The sequence below is a fragment of the Bos javanicus genome, chromosome 29 (genome assembly GCF_032452875.1).
Source record: "Bos javanicus breed banteng chromosome 29, ARS-OSU_banteng_1.0, whole genome shotgun sequence".
NCBI lineage: Eukaryota > Metazoa > Chordata > Mammalia > Artiodactyla > Bovidae > Bos > Bos javanicus.
Genome location: NC_083896.1, coordinates 45232104 through 45255324, shown reverse-complemented (window position 1 = coordinate 45255324; position 23221 = coordinate 45232104). Strand labels below are relative to the sequence as shown.

At 46.2% G+C, this 23221-nt stretch overlaps 1 protein-coding gene across 18 annotated transcripts in view; it reads right to left on the bottom strand.

Annotated features, from left to right (window-relative positions):
- Positions 1-1306: 1306 nt before the first annotated feature.
- RCE1 (Ras converting CAAX endopeptidase 1) overlaps positions 1307-23221 on the bottom strand; it is a 108004-nt gene continuing 86089 nt past the window's right edge. For 9 of the 18 annotated variants that reach the window (XM_061407112.1, XM_061407109.1, XM_061407105.1 and 6 more), the window contains 12 exons: positions 22459-22580; positions 20704-20814; positions 18877-18975; positions 10091-10169; positions 4734-4915; positions 3947-4049; positions 3771-3850; positions 3435-3513; positions 2777-2944; positions 2582-2653; positions 2262-2324; positions 1307-1968 (listed from right to left, as the gene is read on the bottom strand). In XM_061407112.1, coding sequence (XP_061263096.1) covers positions 1733-1968; positions 2262-2324; positions 2582-2653; positions 2777-2944; positions 3435-3513; positions 3771-3850; positions 3947-4049; positions 4734-4915; positions 10091-10169; positions 18877-18975; positions 20704-20814; positions 22459-22580 — 1394 coding nt within the window. In that variant the 3' untranslated portion in view covers positions 1307-1732. Of the gene's footprint in view, positions 1969-2261; positions 2325-2581; positions 2654-2776; positions 2945-3434; positions 3514-3770; positions 3855-3946; positions 4050-4184; positions 4569-4733; positions 4916-5016; positions 5378-10090; positions 10170-18876; positions 18976-20703; positions 20815-22458; positions 22581-23221 lie in introns of those variants that run through there. The other 9 variants (XM_061407104.1, XM_061407100.1, XM_061407106.1 and 6 more) reach the window with 9 other exon arrangements.

Here is a 23221-nt window from a genome sequence, read left to right as displayed (position 1 = left end):
GCCTTCTGGAGACAGACAAGACCCTTGGGTGTGGGAAGCTCAGGAGCACTGGATTGAGCCCTAGGGTCTAGCCCTGTCCACACCCCCCACAACCAGGCCTCAGGAGACCCCCGAGCCTATCCCACAGTGCCCTCACCTGGGGGGGGACAGCAGCCCCGCCTGCCTGGGTCACTAATGTGCCCCCTACAGGGAGGTCAGGAAGCGAGTCGTGGTGGGGTGGGGCCCGGGCAGTTCCTGAGCAGACGTGGAAGGACGTGGAGGGACAGCCCCAGCCTGACCTCAGGGCCCGGCCCCTGCCAGCACCTGCCAAGAGTGCTGAGGGCTGCTCCGAGGCTCCGGGCTGGGCCTGAACTGCCTCTTCTGGACTCTCAGATCCCAAACATGCCCTCTGAAACCCGCCTGTGCACAATTCCTTGGCTTCCTTGACAATGGTTACACAGGCTTGGGGAGAGAAAAATTCACCAGCGAGGTCAGTACACGCCTGTCACAAGGCCCGTTCAGCGCCAGTATAGTCATAGCCAACCTGGGGGCACCCTGGGGAGTGACGTACATCCGAATCCTTTTCTTCAACTGCCAGCCTCAGGGAAGGGGACTCACGACAACCTCAAGTCTAGAATGGGACCTAAAGAGATAATACTCTATCACGAATGTTTTTACAAAGTGTGTGTGGCGGGGAGAGGTGTCCTAGAGGCAGAGGAATGAGAACATAAGGACCATTCTAAAAACAAGAGGAAGAGCAAATAAAATACTGCCAGGTTCTAGAAAGAGCCCTGAGTTACAGCGTTGCTGGGCAGGGCTGCGCATGCTCTCTGGGCCTTTGCTCTGGGTTCCTCCAGGGGCCAAAGGAGCACAGCGCGTGGCAGAGTGAGGTGGAGAGCGCCAGAAGGGCCACCCCTCCCCGCTGCCTGGGCGGACTCCTCTTCGGGTTAGAGTTGCTTCCTCTGTGGCATGAGGCTGGCAGATGCCGGGAGGTCCTGGTGGAAGGCCCGCAGTGGACGATCCACCCTCTGAGGCTGGAGGCTCCATCGCTGGGGGCAGGGCACGGGCCCAACTCTGACCCGGGTAGAAGGCAGTGGCCCAGATGAGCTGAGCCTGCACGTGCCACCTAGTCCCGCATGGTGAGGACCTGGGGCCTGGCTCAGGAAGCACACTGCAGACTGAGGGCAGCCAGAGGCCCCCATCCTGTCCAGGGCTCCAGGGACCCAGGCACAGGCGGACCTGCCTAGAGGTTAGTGTTCAGGGCAGGCTGGGGGCATGGGGCATATTCCCAAGACTCCACACAGACTAATCCCCAAAGGTCCAAGGCCATGTTACCCAAGTTAAATCTCTTTAATATCCCAATACAAAGTCCTGATGCAAAAAGACAATGAGAAAACCCTGGGAAGTTGGGGGGTTTCTGTAAATTCCACCCCCGAGCAGCTTTTCAGAGGCAGGGGGGACAGAGCAGCTCAGGGAAGCAGCAGTCCCAGGTGAGGCAGGAGTGCTCGGGTCCGGGGCCCAGCCCCGTGGCCCCTCACTCCCGGCTGCTCCTCGACCCTTTCAGGAGGGGCCACATCCTGGGATGTCTGCTCCTTTCTCTTGGTCCCTGGGATTCAACTAGCTCTGGCTTCAATCCCCTACAAAAATTCCTGAGTTCTCGGGGCCTCCCGCCAGCTCCTCCCCTGAAGTACCCCTTGACCGGGAGGGGCTGGGAAGCCTGTGAGAGTTCATAGGAGTGTGTACGGAGCGTGGGTCAGGAGCACAGGGGAGCCTCTGAGTCCCCTGCCCGCTCCAAAAGCACACAAAGGGGAAGGCTGCCGTAGAGCTTAGGGTCCGTGAGGGGCTGGAGCAGAAGCAGGAAGAGTCCCACACCCAGGGCATAGCCTGCCAGCAGGGGCCGCCTCTGCGGATGCTCCAGGGCTGCACACACGGCAGGAAAGCCCATGTAATTGCAGAAGGAGTGGCAGAGAACCGGCCCAATCAGGTGTCCTGGGAAGGGGAGACAGAGAAGCTCATGGAGCAGCCCCACTACCTCCCCAGGCCCTTCCAGGGCTAAGACCCTCATCCCCCGAAACAGGAGATCAACAGCCACCCATCCACCCTCACACACGGCCTCTGCTTCCACCTCTCAAACCGCACCAGGCAGAGGACCTTGGCTCAGCCTGTCTCAAGGACTGTGGGAGAAGAAAACTTGTTGCTCCTGGAACAAACAGATTCCCGTTTTCCCACCCACTCCTGTGGGCCCTTGAGCCCCAGGGGACCCGTGAGAGACTGAGACCAACCTGTGCGGATGAAGAGGAAAGCAGTGTAGGCACCGAAGACAGCTGTGTAGGAGAACTGGAACGCTGGAGACGGGGAGGCCTCGAGTGACCACACCTGCATGCCCTTCCTGCCCCAGCACTGCACACCCATCAGCCAGAGACACCCCCTTCCCCTGGCTGCCTGCCCCAACACCTAGGCTGTTCTTTACACCCCAAGCCCGTGGTCAGCAGCCCTCCAAAACTAGAGCCCTCAGTTCCCAACTCTTCCTCCAGAGTGACTATCAGGGGCACCCTCACACACCCAACCCAGGACTGCCCCAGGCCAGCTCTCTAGGACTCACCTGCAGACAGAAAGATGCTCCCCACACTGCTCTGGCGGAAACGAAGCTGCTCAAAAATGTGGTGAAAATGGGCTGAGAGGAAGATGAGAACCAGGTCACACTCCTCCTGCTGGACAGGCGCTCCCCTGGCCCCCATTTCCCATTCTTGGTTCCCTGCTAGGACCATCTCAACAGGACCAGGCACAACAAACTCACCAACTCCAAAGAAGAGTGGGCAGGTGAACACAGCAGGGCCCAGGCCTGTGCACGGCGCTAACATGGGCAGCATGCAGGCCCGGAACACCAGCTCCTCTGTCAGGGGGGCGATCACTTGGTTTCGCAGCCAACGCATATCTGTGAGGCAGCGGGCCCAGGAGCGAGGGGCTAGGGAGGGGATTCAAGACAAGCCATGAGAGACTAGCTGTTGAACCAAGTGACCCAGAGGCCTCAAGGGCCCCTCTCCCACAACCTTCCCTGGCCATAAATACTTGGGAGAACAGATTAAGATTCAAACTTTATCAGACCTAGTATAAAACAATATCTCAAGGAAAATTAAAGGGAAAAGCAATAGTAGCTGAGGCAAAGTGTCCTGACAGTAAATTCTGGAACCATCAAAATTTGCCCAAGACCAGCTCTCTTTTAGGAAACCAAGGTCAAGGGAAGCAACGGACAACCTTTCTTGTCCATCCCAAATACTGCTAGGGGTTCCTACAGGCTTCACTGGACATTAGGAACTAACTCCTAGAGGCCACCTGATATGTGTTCCCATTTTACTGGTGAGAAACAGAACATCTCAGGTCCCACCATAGTGCACTGATCCCTTCTCCTCATTATCCTGGACTGCCTACTTTTTCCCTTGGCCCTGAGGACTCACCTAGGACAACCTTCAGGCCATCTGCCAGGTCACAGGGGCAATCCATGGAAAGCTGCATCAGTGGGCCCAAGAAAAGGATCTGAGGACAGAAAAACAGGAGCGATCAAAGGAAAGGCTCATAATCCACTGCCCTTGTGGATTGTCCAGACACAGCCTCAGATTTCAAGCTTCCTGTTTTCTGCCAGGATTTCCCACCTATGCATACCCGAGGGCCCTGGGCCATCTCACAATTCTTGTCTCTCATCAATCAACAGCTGGGCACAATCAGGATTAGGAAAAAAAGGAGGGTCTCACTAACGAAGAGCAGAGAAGGAAAGATACAGCACGAGCACTCACCATGGTCAGCAGCAGGGGCAGCAGCGCTGCTGGGAAAATGCCCTCCAGCCTGAATCCCATCAGGGTGAGCAGGGATGTGCCTGGCTGAGCCACAGGAAAGGGGGCATCAGTCTCGCTCCCTCCCCTAGAGTCCCGAGATCGCTCGCCCGCCGCCCTCTGCCCCGCCTCCCTCGCACCTGGATGCCTGTAAGTTCCCTCCAGAGTAGCACGCAGAGGGGCGAGAGACTTGACACCACCAGGACACTGGTGAAGCGCCGCTTTATGACTGCAGGATGGTCCCTAAGAAGGAGGCAGTAAGTTCAGGGGACCCACGGCCTCCCGTGAAGGCGCGGCCCCGCCCTCTGTCCACCAAGTCCCGCCCACAGCCCCGCCCCGTGGAGGCGCGGATTCCGGCAGCGCGCGCAGCCCCCGCACCTGGGCAGCTCGCTCTTCCAGACGTAGAGGCTGCCCACGTAGGAGCAGGCGAGGCTGAGACAAGAGAACACAGACACCCAGCAGCACAGCCCGGGGCCTGGACCGCCCAGAGCCGCCGACTCGGGCTGCCGCTCTGGCCGCGACACCGACAGCAGGCGAAACCCGTCCCCGCCCAGCGCCGCCATCGCGCCTGGACCCGCGGCGCGCCGCAGTGACGCGATCCCGCGCCTGCCGGAAGCGTGGCTGAGGTCATCCGACGGCGCGGTCCCCGGCCCCGCCCCCGACTCCGCCCCCACACTGAAGCAGAAGCTGCGCGTGCGGAGCAGGTTTATTGAAAAACAGAACAGGCGACCCGGGTGGCGGCTGGGTGGGCGTGGAAGCGCGGGGAAGGGGGCAGGTTCAGGGCCCAGGCCCAGAACTCAGCCATTCGGACAGATTGGAAATTTCCTGCAGCCATAGCGCGTCCTGCAGGAGGAAAGGGGACCCGGGTGAGGACCCCTCGGCCGTGGCCGGGTCCCCGCCCTCCCGACTCGACCTTAGCTCGGTTACCTCCAGGCCACTCCCGGAGCCCGTCCTGCTTCTGCTAAAGGTCAGCGGGGCCGCGGTGGGCTCGGCGCGGCGCGAGGCGGCCTCTGAAGGGTTCAAGGCCCCAGCAGAGCGGAAGGCCCGCGTCGCCTCCATGCCTTGGCTGCCTCTCTTAAGCCTCTTGTTTTCTGTTTGCTCGCCGGTCCCTAGGAGAAAACAAACCCGCTCATCTCACTCCCCTGTCCTGTGCTTGGGGAAACCTGGGAGAAAGGGAGGAGTTAGATTCAGACTCTTTTAGCTCTCCCACCTCAGAACCCTTTCATCTGGTCCTGTCCGCATTAAAACTTGGCAGCACCGGGTCTACAGGATCAGGCTGAGGCTGCACATTGGCTTCGGGTCTCCCTGTCCCCACAGAGCTGGGCCTGGGAAGACATCTGGGATTGAACCAAGCCCTTACTTGGGGCTCGCGCCAAGTCGGTCACTTGACACGTTCCTCGTGGAGTCTGCACCATCCAGCTCCTCCCTACTTGCCGGAAAGCCTGGCCTCACCTCTCTCCCTCTTTGTTGCTCAGGCTTCAGTTGGCAGTGCAAACTTTAAGTTTGCATCTATAGCGTTTGGATCTATAGCTTCTTCCTGAGCAGGTCCTGGGAACGTAGATCAACAAGCTGTTCCCTAGGTGCAGCTCACAGGTACTAGGAAGGGTGCAGTAGCGTGTACAAAGTCCAGGGGGTAAAACAGAAAGAAGCTGTTAACCATCTCTGTAAGTGAAGAATGGTTTCCTTGAGGAGATGTCTGAGCTGGGTTTTGAAGGATGAAGAGAAATACACTGGACTGACAAGTAGAGGAAGGGAATTGGCTGAAAGAGGCAAACACGCAAATGCATTAAGCAGTATCCTACATAAAATGCAAGATGGGCATTCAAGGAGATGAATCTGAATGGGTCAGTGGGAATCAGGGCAGGCTAAGAAATGGATTTTTATTTATAGGAAACTGGAAGGCAGTGAAGACTTTTAAACATGAGGTACATTGTTAATTTTGTATTTCAGAATGATCATTTGTCAAACATGTGGCTTAGAGTCAAGTTAGAGGAGGGAAGACCTTAAGAGCCCAGAAGTGAAGGCAGTGAGGATGGAGGAGTCAGAAGTATTCATAAGGCTGAATCGACAGGCCTTGGTGGTAGACTGGATGTGAATCATTAGAATGAGGGCCATCTCACATGAATCTCAGGATTCTAATGTGAAAAACTAGATATGTCGACTGTGGTGCTACTAATCCTGACACAGACTAAAGAAAGAAGAACTGATCTTGGGTGTGTGTGCAGAGGGCAAGATACCAGGAGAGAGGAAGTTGACCATATGGGCCACCATATGGAGCAGACAGGTCTCCATCTAAGGCTCAGGAGAGACCTGGACTTGTCATACCAACTGATGAGCCTCGTTCCCAGAGGCAGCCGTCAGTGCCTGGGATGGAAGAGAGCAGCTAGGGAGGGGGGGCGGTGTGAGCACTGTTTGGGGGTGGCCAGAGGAAGCTAGTCAAAGAGAAAAGGTAAGCGATGAGGAGAACCTGGTGCATCACAGTCTCACAGTGCCAAGTGCTGCAAATAGTCCAGGTATGATACAGATAAATGCACAATCAATTTGGTAATTAAGAGGCCTTCCCAAACGAGAGCCGTGCAGTTCAGAGGCACAGGAAAAGCAGTGCCCTGGCTTAGAGAGGGAACAAAAGAGAGAGACGGAAACGGAATGCAGCTTGCTCCTTTGAGAATCCTGATTGCGGTGTGAGGGGATGGTGGGAGAAGGTCAAGATCAGGGCGATGTCCTTCTGAAGATGGACCTCCTGATGGAGAGAACTCAGAAAAGGAGCTGAAGGTGCCGAAGGAATAACTGATGGCACCAAGAAAATAGGAGTAATGCCCCCTGGAGGGGTGGGCCCTGTGCTGATAAGGGTCTGGCAGTGGGCGAAATACAAGTTGGGTGAGTTTCATGCAAAGATGGGTTCGATAAAGGACAGAAATGGTATGGACCTAACAGAAGCAGAAGATATTAAGAAGAGATGGCAAGAATACACAGAAGAACTGTACAAAAAAGATCTTCACGACACAGATAATCACGATGGTGTGATCACTGACCTAGAGCCAGACATCCTGGAATGTGAAGTCAAGTGGGCCTTAGAAAGCATCACTACGAACAAAGCTAGTGGAGGTGATGGAATTCCAGTTGAGCTATTCCAAATCCTGAAAGATGATGCTGTGAAAGTGCTGCACTCAATATGCCAGCAAATTTGGAAAACTCAGCAGTGGCCACAGGACTGCAAAAGGTCAGTTTTCATTCTAATCCCAAAGAAAGGCAATGCCAAAGAATGCTCAAGCTACTGCACAATTGCACTCATCTCACACGCTAGTAAAGTAATGCTCAAAATTCTCCAAGCCAGGCTTCAGCAATACGTGAACCGTGAACTTCCAGATGTTCAAGCTGGTTTTAGAAAAGGCAGAGGAACCAGAGATCAAATTGCCAACATCCGCTGGATCATCAAAAAAGCGAGAAAGTTCCAGAAAAACATCTATTTCTGCTTTATTGACTATGCCAAAGCCTTTAACTGTGTGGATCACAATAAACTGTGGGAAATTCTGAAAGAGATGGGAATACCAGACCACCTGATCTGCCTCTTGAGAAATTTGTATGCAGGTCAGGAAGCAACAGTTAGAACTGGACATGGAACAACAGATTGGTTCCAAATAGGAAAGGGAGTATGTCAAGGCTGTATATTGTCGCCCTGTTTATTTAACTTATATGCAGAGTACATCATGAGAAACGCTGGACTGGAAGAAACACAAGCTGGAATCAAGATTGCCGGGAGAAATATCAATAACCTCAGATATGCAGATGACACCACCCTTATGGCAGAAAGTGAAGAGGAACTAAAAAGCCTCTTGATGAAAGTGAAAGTGGAGAGTGAAAAAGTTGGCTTAAAGCTCAACATTCAGAAAATGAAGATCATGGCATCCGGTCCCATCACTTCATGGGAAATAGATGGGGAAACAGTGGAAACAGTGTCAGACTTTATTTTTGGGGGCTCCAAAATCACTGCAGATTGTGACTGCAGCCATGAAATTAAAAGATGCTTACTCCTTGGAAGGAAAGTTATGACCAACCTAGACAGCATATTCAAAAGCAGAGACATTAGTTTGCCAACAAAGGTCCGTCTAGTCAAGGCTATGGTTTTTCCTGTGGTCATGTATGGATGTGAGAGTTGGACTGTGAAGAAGGCTGAGCGCTGAAGAATTGATGCTTTTGAACTGTGGTGTTGGAGAAGACTCTTGAGAGTCCCTTGAACTGCAAGGAGATCCAACCAGTCCATTCTGAAGGAGATCAGCCCTGGGATTTCTTTGGAAGGAATGATGCTAAAGCCGAAACTCCAGTACTTTGGCCACCTCATGTGAAGAGTCGACTCATTGGAAAAGACTCTGATGCTGGGAGGATTGGGGGCAAGAGGAGAAGGGGACGACAGAGGATGAGATGGCTGGATGGCATCACTGACTCAATGGATGTGAGTCTGAGTGAACTCCGGGAGTTGGTGAAGGACAGGGAGGCCTGGCGTGCTGTGATTCATGGGGTCGCAAAGGGTTGGACACGACTGAGCGACTGATCTGATCTGATGGAAAAAAGAGATTAGTAAGTGAAGTAGGAGGCTAAGTGAGGAGGTTGGGTAGAGGCTGGGTAGATTTTTAAAAGAATGGAGGAGCCACTGAGGAGAAAGCCAGGAAGACTGGGAAGCACTGACAAACTGAAGGCTCTTCAGGGAATGGACCTGAGGCATCACACACTGTTGATCTTCTTCAGCATAGCTGCCAACGTGGGACACAGGACTCACGGCAACTAGAGTTGAAGCTCTGTAAGGCAGAGCAGCTCAAACACTCTTCTGGGTGGGTCCACCAGAGCATAAATACTCAGTAGAGAAAGCATGGGCTTTAAGGGCAGCAGGCTGAAATTCAGATCTTCCTCCTGCTAAGTACATCAGTGTTCCCCACCGCAAAGCGTCACTGTGAAAGACTGGTAACTAAAAGCTTCGCATCTCCCTGGGTCCACAGAAGGTACTGAATTAAATGTTAATTTCTTTCTTCTAAAGAAAGTGAAAGTGTTGCTCAGTCGTGTCCCACTCTGAGACCCCATGGACTGTAGCCCGCCAGGCTCCTCTGTCCATTGGATTCTCCAGGCAACAGTACTGGAGTGAGTTGCCATTTCCTCCTCCCTGGGATCTTCCTGACCCAGGGATTGAACCCGGATCTCCCAAATTGCAGGCAGATTCTTTACCATCTGAGCCACCAGGGAAGCCCTCTTTCTTCTAAGGAAACTTACTCTTTTATCTTTTCACTGCACAAATACTGAATTGTATGTGGTGAATACTAAATTGTGTTTGGTGATACACTTCCATTCTTTTAAATTGCCAAATCTAAATTTATACAAGCCTTCACTGCACAGTTCTTTTCAGGAGGAATAGCCCCCACATTTAAAATATAATTCAATAGAATGATTCAGAAACACATCTTAAGACCTTAGCATAGACACCATGCAGCATGTTGCTGTTAGCCTGGCAAGTTTCACCAACAAAGCACGATGCTGAAACCAGTCCCCCAGCTCCCTCAAGCCTAGGCACTGTTTCGTCTGACAGTACATCCCCACGGGTCTGGCTCTGTTAGCCAGACTAGGCTGGCTGGGTTCGAGTTCTGGCTCTGTCATTTACAAGCTGTGCGAACTCAGGTAGGTACTGACATCTCTGGGCCTCAGCTTCCTCATCTGTAAAATGAGGATAATAATAGTACCATAGTATCATTTTGAGAATTAAGAGCATTACTATATATAATACTTTCAGAATTCAGACTAGTGCCTGGCTCCTGCACCATACAGGTTCAGGCACCAGTGGCTAGGATTCTTTTCACAAGCACACCTGCTGCTGCAGGCCCTGAGGGGTAAAGACAGTAGAATCACTGCTACATCACACACACGCTCACCTCCCCCATAACATTCATGGAGGTTGACGGGGTGTCTGCACTCAGGAGCAGATTCCATAGCCCTAAACAGAGTAGTAACCCAACCAGGGAGAGCCACAGTATCAACACGAATGACTGAGAAAAGACACAAAAGAACTGACTGCATTGAGGGCCTCACCCCATCATGTGCAGCTATCTGTAACTATGCCAACAAATTTCCAGACCTATTGTACCAGCTTTCGGTACAATAGCCGCTGCCCCAAAATACCCTACTTGTGGGAGCCAGCCATGTCCTGGAAGACATGTGGTGTAAGGCACAGTCTGAAATTCTGAAGTCACGTTTTTTACTTCCCAGCTTTGATCCAGGGCTCCCCTGAAAAGCTGGAATCCTACCTGCAAGGAGCTCCAGGCTGCTGTTCTCATGTGCCTCGTCTGTGTTCTGCTCTGCCTCATTTTTCTCTGGGAGCAGCTGCTTAAAAAATTAGAAGTCCTAGGTGAGTTCTGCAGAAGCATGAACAAGCCCCAGTGAGGCCTGGTGGCTTTGTGGACCCCAGGGGCTTTCCTCCCTCACCTGGACCCTCTCTTCCTCCTGGCTCGTGAACCCCCTCCCCAGCTCCCGCCATCAAGGCTCCCTCCTTCCTTCCGAGCTCTCGCAGCTGACTCCAGGCAGTTCCTTCCTCCCTGAGGCCCAGTCGCTCATCTACTATCTGCTCTGCTCCTTGGGCTCTGAGATAGGCACTGCATGCCCCCTTTCATCATTTTACGTGTTCATGTCCATTTTCTACATCTTAAATTCCTTGAAGAGTAAGGAAGTGGCACCCCACTCCAGTACTTTTGCCTGGAAAATCCCATGGACGGAAGAGCCTGGTAGGCTACAGTCCATGGGGTCGCAGAGTCAGACACGACTGGGCGACTCCACTTTCATCACCTCTGTATCTCTTAACGCTAGCATAGTGCCTTGCACAGGCCAAGTGATAAACAAATGACTGACTGAGGTCAAACACGGGAAGCCACAGGGCACATTTTATAGTCTTGTATAGCCTGCAGTGCAGGAGACCTGGGCTCGATTCCTGGGTCGGGAAGATCCCCTGGAGAAGGAACTGGCAACCCACTCCAGTATTCTTGCCTAGAGAATACCCATGGACAGAGGAGGCTGGCAGGCTGCAGTCCACGGGGTCGCAAGAGTCAGACACGACTCAGCGACTAAACCACCACCACCACCATAGCCTTTCAGAGCCCTGCTATTTGGTTCAATTTGGACAGGGAAACAAAGGTCAGAACCCAATCCTCTGAGCTACTTGTTTTTCAATACAAGTATATAAAAACAGGTATCCTCTGCATCAAAATTAAAAACTTTTGTGCTTCAAGGGACACTTAAAGGGAAGTGAAAAGTCAACACACAAGAATGGGAGAAAATATTTGAAGATCATATCTGATAAGGGACTTGTATCCAGAATAAAGAACTCCTAGTTCAACTGTAAAATAACAACCTAATTTAAAAATGGGTTTGACAAAATTTGAATAGACATTTCTCCAAAGAGAGGTAAATGGCCAATAAGCACATGAAAAGATGCTCAGCATTATTGTTCTTTAGGAATATGCAGATCAAAGCCACTATGAGGTACCACTTCACACCCAGTGTGATGGTAGTAATAGTAATAAATAATAACTATTGATAAGGATGTGGAAAAATTGGAACCATTATACAGTGCTGGTGGGAAAGTAAAGTAACGCAGCCAGTTTGGAAAACAGTTTTGAGTTATCATGAAAAAGTGAAAAAAGTGTTAGTTGCTCAGTTGTGTCTTGACTCTTTGCAACTGCATGAACTGTGGCCCGCCAGGCTCCTTGGTCCATGGAATTCTCCAGGCAAGAATACTGGAGTGGGTAGCCATTTCCTTCTCCAGGGGATCTTCCCGACCCAGGGATCAAACCCAACGTCTCCTGCACTGCAGGCAGATTCTTTATTGTCTGAGCCACCAGGTTATATCATATGACCCGGCAATTCTCCTCCTAGCTATCTGCTAAACAATTATAAACATATGTCTACACACAAAAAATGTTACAGCAGCATTATTCATAATAGCCAAAAAGTGGAAATAACATGTCCATCAGCTGATAAATGGATTTTAAAATGTGGTATGGACTATTACTAAAATGAGTAATGGACTATTACTCAATTGTAAAAAGGAACGAAGTACTATTACCTTTTATAACGTGGATGATGAGCCTTGAAAACATTACACTAAGTGAAAAAAGCCAGACACAAAAATCCACTCATTGTACAATTCCATTTATATGAAATACCCAGTATAGGCAAATCCATTGAGAGAAAAGTAAATTAGTGGTTCCCAGGGGACAAGAGATAGGAGAACTGAGACTGACTACAAATTAGGTACAGTTTATATATATTTTTTTGGTATGATGGAGATGTTCTGGAATTTAGTGGTGATGGCTGGAAAACACAGTGAATATACTTAAAATAACTGAACTACTGAATTTGTATAAATGGTAAATTTTATAGTATGTGAATTATAGCTCAATGCATTCCATCATATATTGTTTACTAAAGCCAGTTTTAATTTTTAAGTAATTATACTCTAAGGAACATAGAAGAGTTAAAGATGGCCTTAAAGGTTTGAAAAAAAGAAATAGTATTAGGAAAATTTCCAAACATTTTTTTCCTTCTTTGAAAGAAAGCTTATTCTACTTCACTCCAGCCTAGAAAATCTCATGTAATAGACAAACCTTTACCTTATCTTGAAACTGGTAACACCAAAGAAATATCTAAATTCAGATATAAATCTCAGAGTTCCAGGGGAATCTTGCACACCCCCCATTCATCATCAGTTCCCCAGGTGAGGCAGCCCTCTCCACAGGATAGACCTCCTTGAATTTAACACTCTATCAGACATTATTCTGATCTACCACCAGGAAATGATACCTTTCCTTAGAAAGTTCTTCCTGCTACTGCTCCTACTTATTCTGGATTTAAGTTTTTAGTCCCCACACTCAAATGTGACAGTTAGCCCAAGATTACTGTCTTGTCTCATGGCCAACTGTCCTCTGTTCCAACACCGAGGCTTAAAATCTCCACTCCTGGAGTGACCTTTCCACAAGTATCTTCTATAAGACTCTAAATATTCTTTGATTTCTTCCATTTCTCCATAAACGACACAATAACCATAGACGGTTTCATTCTGTATTACTCAGAGGTCAGCTCTTCTACTTCGCCTGCTTAGAAGTGGAAACTGAGGGACTGGTCCAGAGGTAAAAGAACTGGACCTAGCATCATCGTTCTTGTAGTTCTTAGCCATAGCCACTAGGTGCCACTCGTGTGCCAGTAACAAGCTGTCACTAAATGGCCATTATCAGAGGGAGCAGGTAATGATCGTGAGTAAAGTAGTATGGATTCTACTTGATGCCTTTGGTCACTGTTCATCTTCCCAGGCTTGTGATCCAGTCCCATATGGTAAAAATGTTACTAGGCTTCAGATCTAGGAGCCCTCATTATAAATCCTAGACTTGTCACTTACTGACTGTGTGATTCTGGGCAAATTAAAGAAGTTGTCTAACCAGTTTCTTCATCTATAAAATGGGAAAACTACAACCTACCTCATAGGATTTTTGTGGAGACTAAAGTGGAAATCTTGGCACAGATTAGGGATTCAATGTTTCCTCCTTCCAAGACCTATGACTACTGTGTAAGACTAGCCATCTGCCAAGTTTACTGGGCTATAAATGGCCCTGAGGCTATGAGCCATCACTATAGCAACACAAAGGGGCAAAGGAGGTCAGATCATCTCCTTTTCAGATCTCACTGGGTTATCAGAGAGACCCAAGCAAAAGGACTTCCCAGGCTGGAACACTTTTAGATCTTGCCCGTTTCCCAGGTCCCGTGATAATGCCATACACCTTACCCTCGATCTATGCCTAGAAACTTGAAGCTGTGGATGGCTGTAGTGAATTGAGTAGTGGCTCCCCCAAAGATATGTTCAGGTCTTGACCACCAGTACTTGTGAATGTGACCTTATTTGGGAAAAGGGTCTTTGACATAATTAAGGATCTCAAGATAGGATCATTGTGGATTTACAGAGGGCCCCAAGTCCAATGACAGGTGTCCTTACCAGAGAAAGGCGGAGGGATGTTTGAGAGACAAAGAGGAACAGCCATATGGAGTTGTGTGACCACAAGTCAAGGAACAGCTGGGGCCACCAGGGCTGGAAGGGGTAAGGAAGGATTCTCCCCTTGAGCCAGTGGAGGGAGCGTGGTCCTGCCAACACCTTGTTTCACACTTCTGGACTCCAGACTGAGAGATAATAAATTCCTTTTGTTTTTAAGTTCCCAAATTTATGGTAATTTGTTACAATATCCATGGGAAACTGATAGAATGGGTAATAGCCTTTATTTGCTCAGGTTGTGGGCAGCAGTTTCCCAAGTTGCAGGGAAACCAGAAAGAGTATTTGCAGTGAACCAACTGATGCTTTCCTAGGAAGGTGCTTCGAGCCGGGATGTACAGCCAAGAAAACCCAGTGTGGTGAAGGTGGCACTTAGAGGGGCTTCCCTGTTACAAAGCAGAGGAGGGTGGGCAAACCCATGAGATGCTGCGGTCTCTGGGTGTCTCGGTGTCTAAACCTCCCCATCCGATCGGGCAAACAGGAGAGGGAGAGAAGCAGAAGAGGTGTTACTCTCTCAGAAACGGTGTCTGTAATTTTTTTACAGCAACTCTACTGAGATATAACTTGCATACAAATAATAAATTACATGTTTATAAAATACAATTTGATAGGTTCTGGCATATGTATTAATACATGTGAAACATCACTATATCAAGATAATGAGCATATCCATCACCCTGAAAAGTTTCTTCTGCTCTTCATAACTCCTCACTCCTTCCAACTCCTATACCTCCCATCTGTAAACAACCACTGGTCTGTAACTATACAGTAACAGGCATTTTATAGAATTGTGTATAAATTCAGTCAAGCACTATGTACTCTTGTATTTTCAGGTTTTCTCATTCAGCATGGCTGTTTAGAGATTCATCCAGCCTACTGTATATCAAAAGTTCATTCCTTTTATTGCTGAGTAGTATTCCATTGAATGGATATGCCACAGTTTGTTTATTCATTTACCTGTTGACACTGGGTTGTTCCCCGTTTGGGGCTATTACAGAAATGGTAGACGTGCCATAAACGCTGGTGCAGACACTTCTGTGTGGACACGCGCTCTCATCTCTCTTGGGTGAACACCCAGCAGCAGAACGGCTAGGCTGTGTGGTGAGTTACATAAACCTTTTCAAGAAACTGCCAACTGTTCTTCAAAGTGGTGGTACCATTTTTCATTCCTACAATTAGGGTATAACAGTTCCAGTTCCTGTTCCTGCACATTCTTGCCAGCACCTGGTATGGTTAGTCTTCTTACTCTAAGTACATGTGAAATGTTACTCAATTGTAGATTTGATTTGCACGTCCCTAATGACTAATAATGGCACCCCACTCCAGTACTCTTGCCTGGAAAATCCCACGGACAGAGGAGCCTGGTGGGCTGCAGTCCACGGGGTTGCGAAGAGTCGGACACGACTGAGCGACTTCACTTTCACTTTTCACTTTCATGCATTGGAGAAGGAAATGGCAACCCACTCCAGTGTTCTTGCCTGGAGAATCCCAGGGACGGGGGAGCCTGGTGGGCTGACTTCTATGGGGTCGCACAGAGTCGGACATGACTGAAGCGACTTAGCAGCAGCAGCAGCAGCAATGACTAATAATGTTGAGCATATTTTTGTATGTTTATTTGCTGTGATATATCTTCTTTTGTAAAATGTGTGTTCAAATATTTTGCCAATTAAACAAACTGGGTTGTTTATTTTCTTACTAGTGAGCTTTGAGAGTTTTAAAATAATCTGAATATGATGGTAAGATTTTTAACTAAAAATTCAATTTCTTTAATAGTATAAAGCTACCAGGTATAGAAGCTTTTTCTTCTTGTGTGAACTTTGGTAATTTATGTCTTTCAAGGAAATTTCCCTTTAATCTAAATTGTCAAATTTATTGTAATATTCATAATATTCCCTGATAATTCTTTTAATATTTGATGCCACTTCTCTAATTTGCGATATTAGTGGCAGTTTGTGTCTTCTCTCTTATTAATCATCTTTCTCAATGAATCACCTTTATGTTTCATTGATTTTTTTTCTCTATTGTTTTTCTATTTTACTGACTTCCAACTCTAATCTTTTATTATTTCATGCTTCTCTTTATGTTTAATTTGCTCTTCTTATTCTAGTTGGAAGCTTCACTGTATGTCATTGTTTTTATTTGTTTTTAAGGACACTTATTTGTTTTTTTTCATATTTGATTTTTGGGACACTTTTGTTGGATAAAGAATCCTAGGTTGACAGGTTATTTTTTTCAGTATTATAACTCCATTTTCTTCTAGCTTATACAGTTTATGACAAGAAACTTGCTATAACCCTTATCTTTGTAACAAAAGAAGGGTTTTGGTGTTTTGTTCTTGTTGGGGTTTTTCTGGTCTCTGTTTTTAAGATTTTCTTTTTACCACTGGTTTTAACCAATTTAATTATGATGTACCTTGGTGTAGTTTTCCTTGTTTCTTGGGCTTGGTTTAAGATTCTTTGATCTGTATAATTTATACATTCCATCGAATTTGGAAACATTTCCACCATTATTTCTTCAAACATGTTTTCTACCTCTGCTGCTTCTTCAGATTCTCTAACTATACATGGGTTAGGCTATGCAAAGTTACCCTACAGCTCGCAGAGGCTTAGTGCTCTATTATTGTTATTTTAACCTCTGTGTCCAGTTTCAGTTTCTACTGCTATATGTTTTCCTTAAGTAATGTGCCGCTGATGCTAGTGGTGTAGTCAGTATAATTTTCACCTTGGAGACATTAGCTTTCACTTTAGAATTTGTTTGGGGCCTTTTTTATACCATTCATATCTCTAACTAATATGTTGAACCTTTTATCTAGCTTCCTGAGGTCTAACTAATATGTTCAACCTTTTATCTAGCTTCCGATCATATGGAATACAATTTTAAGAATAAATGTTTTTTTACTAATTTTATCTTGCATGTCAGTTCTGGATCAGTTTTGACTGACTGATCAATCCACTGAGTTTTCTCTTCATGTGGGCTGTATTTTCCGGCTTCATAGCATGCTTGTGAATTTTTTTATCAGATTCAAGGCGGTATGAACATTATCTTGGTGGGTGCTGGATATTTTTGTATTCTTATATTCTTTAAGAATACATTCATTTGGCTGCGTCGGGTCCTCGTTGCGGCGCGTGGGATCTCCCTGTGGGACATGGGCTCCAGTGCACACGGGCCTCAGCAGGTGCAGCGCTTGTGCTCTCTAGTCGTGGCACAGGCTCTGGAGCACATGTGGGCTTGACAGCTGCAGCAGGGCGTTATCTGCTCTGTGGCTTGAGGGTTCTGAGTTCCCTGACCAGGGACTGAACCCGTGTCCCCGCATGGCAAGGCAGATTCTTAACCACTGGACCATCAGGGAAGTTCCCCCTTATAAATATTTTTGAACTTTTCTCTGAAATGCCACTGAATTAGTTGGAAACCACTTTATCCTTTTAGGTCTTGCTTCTGCTTTTGAGCTTTGTTAAGCAGAACCAAGGAGTGCTTATTGTGGATGTAATTTCTCTCCATTTCTGAGGCAAGACTATTCTTGGCATTTTACCTGTGTGCTAAGTTGCTTCAGTTGTGTCCAACTCTTTGTGACCCCATGGATTGTAGCTGCCAGGCTCCTCTGTCCATAGGATTTCCCAGACAAGAATACTGGAGTGGGTCGCCACGCCCTTCTCCAGGGGGCTTTCTCAACCCAGCCATCTCCTGTGAGAGAACCCACATCTTCTGTGTCTCCTGCACTGCAGGCAGTGTTCTTTACCACTGAGCCACCAGGGAAGCCCAGTATCTTACCTGGTGCTTATAAATTATAAGACTTTCCTCTCTGGTTGATGGCAATAAGCACTATTCCTGGCCCTGTGTAAACTTTGCTTATTGTTCCCTTTAATCCTTCTGAGTGGTTCTTAACCTGGACAGTTTTTTCACATGAATGGACTGACCAGTATTCAACTGAATACTCAAGAGAGGAACCTCAGTGAGCTCTCTCTTCTCTGCTACTCTGCCCTGAAAACTTGAGCTGCACTGGCATCCCTGGATCCCCAGCTTCATCTACTCAATTCAGGGAGACCATTGGGCTCTGCCTGGATTCCCTCTCCCTGTTCCACGGCCTCTGTGCTTTCTCTAGGTGGTGTGTGAGGGCAATCATAAAGCTCAATTCATTTGCTTTCTGTCTCTCAAGAATGACTATCCCATCCATTTTCTGAGGTCCAATGTCTTCAGAACCATTGTTTCATATGTTGTACTTTTTGTTACTGTCCAGATTTTTGGTTGTTTCAGGCAAGAGGGTAAATCTGGTCCCTGTTACTCTATCTTGGCCAAATGCCACAGCATAATAATTTCCCCCTTAATCTCTTTTATTTACTCATCTTATACTTCAATTCCAAAAAAGTCAATACTGCTGATTATTGCCAAGAAAGTCAGAAAGGTGGGCTTCAGCTTGAACACTATTAGTACCTACACCTAGAATCAGGAAACATAAAATATCCCAAATATGATTTCTCTTCACTCAGTAGAGAAGCCGGTAACTATTTGACCCCCCTGAGGGCAGAGACGCCAACTAATATAATTCTATATCTCTGGTATCCAAAAAGGTGAACAGATAAAAGTATGTTTTTTATTTGGCAAAACTAAACATAAGAATTCCATCATATCATCATCATCATAAAAGTAGCTATGTGCTGGTAGTTCACATAATTCTCTTATTCAGACCTTACAACAATCACTTTAGGTATGCATCATTTTTATTTTACTGCTACAGAAACTGAGAGTTGGAATAAATAGCTTCTATATTAATACCATGCAAACTAGGTAGTGGCAGAAATGGAATTCAAGTGACATTGCTAATCATGCTCTTAACCTCTATGTAATACTATGTTCTATGAAGTTTTTCTAAACCACAGGCTTCCTTACTGAAAGGCTACCCTCAGACTGTGCAGTCTAAAGCAGTACACCTAACCCCTGTGTATTCAGGTTTCTCATATATCAAATGGGAGATTTGCACCAAAGTACTGATTATTACTTTAGACTTACCTGCTTCACCGCCTGTGAGCAGTGGTAAACAAATCGGTGCTGGGTGACCTCATGAAATGATTTATGCAGCTTGGTCCCAAATTCCTGTGTGTCAGCTGCCTAAAAAGGGCCAGAAATAGAACATGCTGAGTTCCACTACTGGCAACCAAAGGGTGAGTACCCACAGGAAGTTTATACGGGGAGAGGACGAGACAGATAGAAAGGCAAACCAATGACATCCTCATGTTGTGTTAGAAGTTTCCCTAGTTCCTGTGGACACAGGGTAAGCAGAAGGAAGGTTGGGGATACTTGACATGGGACAGGCAGTTGTGGCTCCTATATATCTTCCAGATTCTGTTACCTAAGCGAGATCGATCACACAAGGTCTTTGTTCTCCTATCTCTATAGGAGATTATATATCCCAGAGAGCCATCTGTCTGTGAAGAGGTTATATAAACTGCTTTCCTCTAAAACAAGTTCCAAGAGAGCAAAGGTATCTCCTGAACAATGAAGGCTGATATAGGAACTTTTTCCCCCAGATAAATCTTTCAGGGAGGAAAGGAACAGTAATAAGTTTGCATCTATAAGGAATGGGTAACAACCTCAACTTTAGTATAGAATTGTAAGATATTAAAGGGGACCTGAGTAGTCTCCTAATACAACACACTGTAATAGATGAGAAAACTGAAATTCAAACAGGAGAGGTGACCTACTTAAGATCTCATAGCCAGTTAGTATGAAAGTTAGGGCTAACTTTAGGATTGCCAGTATAGTGTCCTTCTTAATACCTTGTGCTACCCACATGACCCAGAAAGGTGAAGCTGTGAGAAGAATCACTAGATTATAAAGGTGTTATACACTTTGACCCATTAACTCCATTTATAGAAATTTTTTCTAGGAGATGATTCAAAAGAAGTAAGATATCACATACAGGTATTAACTGAACTATTTATTGGCAGAAAGAATGTAAACAGCTTAAATATCTGTCAGTAGGGGAATGGTTTATTAAGATATTAAACCAACACAGTGGAATAGTGGTTAACCAGTATTTAAGACTGTTGAAACAAGGGAAAAGGTCAAATTATATATTAATATAGAATACTTTGGCTATAATTATATAATATATATGAGATAAATATGCAAAAGTTAAGTGATAAATTTTATTAATTATATTACACTATTTTCTCAAGAGAAAAGTACACAAAATGAAGCAACTGACACGGAATGAATGTGTTACCCCACTGATAATACCAGTTGGTCAACACACATTGGAAGGGAGGAAGGGAGGAAAGAAACCAACATTTATTAAAGAATCTACCATGTGTTACACACATTCACATTTAGCCCTCAACTTCATAATAGCCCTGTGACATACTACTATTTTTTCTAATTTGTAGATGAACCACAGAAAAGTCCACATAGCTAATAAGTAAATGAGTCAAGATTTGAACTCAGGCCTCTGATTCCAAACCTTGTTACATTATTCCAAACTGCCAAACATATGTAATGCTTATCGTTGCTCAGTTATTTCCAATGTATTCTGTCACCATGATGTAACAGAACACTCTTCAGTAAGAAACTGGGACTCATGACCTAATCCTAGCTCTGCTTGTAACTATCTGTATGACCTAAAGGAAACAGAAATCCTAAATAACTTGTTTTCTCATTTATAAAATAGTATATACATCCCTCTCTATTCAATGAACACATCATAAAACACTTACTTAGGTAGAATCATAGTAGGATCAAAGTAAATAGTGTTTCTAAGAGCACTGCACATATTACGAAGAGAGGCAGCAGAATGTCATTAAAACCCCACACCTTTAAGCATCTCCAATCCTTACCAACCTGAAGCGTCTGGAGGCAGGTCTTCCGGAAGGTGCTATTTGTGCTTCCAGTCATAATACTCATGATGGAATCCACAGCCACTGACAGTGAGGCCTGTAGTTTCTGATGAGCCTAGGGAACGAAACAAGAAGGGGGAAACCATAGTTTATAATAATCCAAAACTGCTGGTTCAGAGAATCCTAAAGGGACCAAATATTTGAGTCAGAGCAGGATTTCAATAATGCTTCCCCTTCCACCAACAATACTTACTAAGATCGTGACATAAAGGACACTTAAGGAATTTAAATACATTAAAAATGTTATCTCCTTTCACAGAGGTGACTTATTGACATAGATACATTCAGAAAAGACAAGCAGTAAGACACTGAGCAATAAAGCAGATATACTTACCATTAAAAAATACAACGCTTCAAGCTTTACTCTTAGTGTGGTTGTTTTTTGCTTGAAAAGGAGGGAATGTTAAGTAATAAATGTGTTACCAAAAGTATACAAGATGGAGGAATTCAGAAAGCCAGATATGAAGACAAAGTGATGCTATAAAGGATTAGCAAATGGAGGGAGAATTTAAGATTTACTGAAACAGTAGCTCTAGAAGCATGTGTGAGAAGGGGAAATATAGATAAGAGAGGTGCATTGATGTAAACTTTTATGTATAGAATAGATAAATAACGAGGTCCTACTATATAACCCAGAGAATGATATTCAATATCCTGTGATAAACCATAATGGAATAGGATTTTTCTTTAAAAAAGCATGTATATGTATGTATAACTGAATCATTCTGCTGTACAGCAGTAATACAACCTTATAAATTAACTATACTTCAGTTAAATTTCAGGCTAAGTGCATGCATGTGCTATCAATTTGTCTAGAACTTATGGTTAGAATAAAGCACTTTGGTGTGTGAAAGAGAGAAGACATTAATGGCACTATAAATTAATATACAATGACAGTTCAATGTGTAGAACTACCTAAAATAAATATTCTAGGGCCCCTCTGGTAGTTTAGACAGTAAAGAATCTGCCTGCAATGCAGGAGACTTGGATTCAATCTCTGAGTTGGGAAGATCCCCTGGAGAAGGAAATGGCAACCCACTCCAGTATTCTTGCCTGGAGAATTCCATGGATAGAGGAGCCTGGGAGGCCACAGTCCTTGGGGTCACAAAGAGTTGGACATGACTGAGTGACTTTCACTTCACTAAGGTTAGAATAATAAAGCACCTCAGTGTGTGAGAGAGAAGACATTAATGGCACTGGAAGTTAATATACAAGTTAGTTCAATGTGTAAAACTACCTCGAATTAATATAGAGTCCTGAGTTCAGTGTGTACTGTTCCTCCGTTATGTTTTCCTGTCCCCTGGCATATAGGAGTGCTGAAAACCAACTGACAGGCAGGCAGAACCAAGCCCGTTCTGCTTGTGAAGAAACACAATGAAGTCAGTCACATGTTCCAAAAAGAACATAAAACTTGCTCTCAAAAAAAAAAGAGGTTTATTGTCAGTCATTTTCCCCGTCTATTATTTTGCCCCTCTTTACTCAAATTCACCTACAAGGAGGTAAGACTAAGCAAGTGGTTACAGTGATCGGTCTAGACTAAAGCCTGAGTTCCAAGGCTAGAGGCAGTTTATAAGATCAGCCCAGGTGACAGACGAGGAAGAAGCATTAAGGGAGGAAGGGCTCTCAGCCCCTGTCTGCCAGATACTCTATCTTTCTCTGAGAGAGAGGAGGAGAAAGGGAGCTGTGAATTTCTTATTACCTTGACAGCCTGGTGATGCTGCTCCAAGGCCCGGTCCACAGCGGCCTGGATGCAACCCTGAACCACGCTGTGGCTCTCCCTGAGGATGGCCCTGAGATGAGTTGAGAGCAAAGTGTGGACTCCTAAGGAGAGGGAGAATGTTGGTAACCTTGAGTGAGAATGACCACTTCAAGACTGCTGTTCATGTGCTCTGAGTCAGGGCTAAGGATGGGAAAGAGGCCTCTTGACAGAAGAGGCCACTTCCACCCATACACAAATAATTCCTTTTTTAGACACACACACACACACACAAAACCCCAAAACTTACAAACCTACCCAATTTCCACTTACAAAGGACAGAAAGTTCACTAAAAGTGCAGAATATTATGTTTGAAGAATCAGACGAAGGATCCTCTTTAATTCACATCAGAAACAGAAATATACACCACATACTCTAAACAGTGATACCACTGACTCCGAAAGGAAAGGCAAAGCCTCCCGGAGAGTATGTCAATTCTATTTAGAGTGTCGCTGCTGGTGAGCACCACTGTCACTGTCAGGGTATCAAAGATGACTCTGAGAACTGCCGGTATAGTCTTTTTACTTTTTTGTTTGTTTGTTTGTTTGTTTTCAGCTGGGTCATCACTGATGCGCTGCTTTTTCTCTAGCTGTGCTGAGTGGGGGCTACTCTTCGTTGCGGTGCACCAGCTCTAGGCACAGGCTTCAGTGGTCGCAGCACATGGGCTCTGTAGTTGTGGCTCCCAGGCTCCAGGGCACAGGCTCA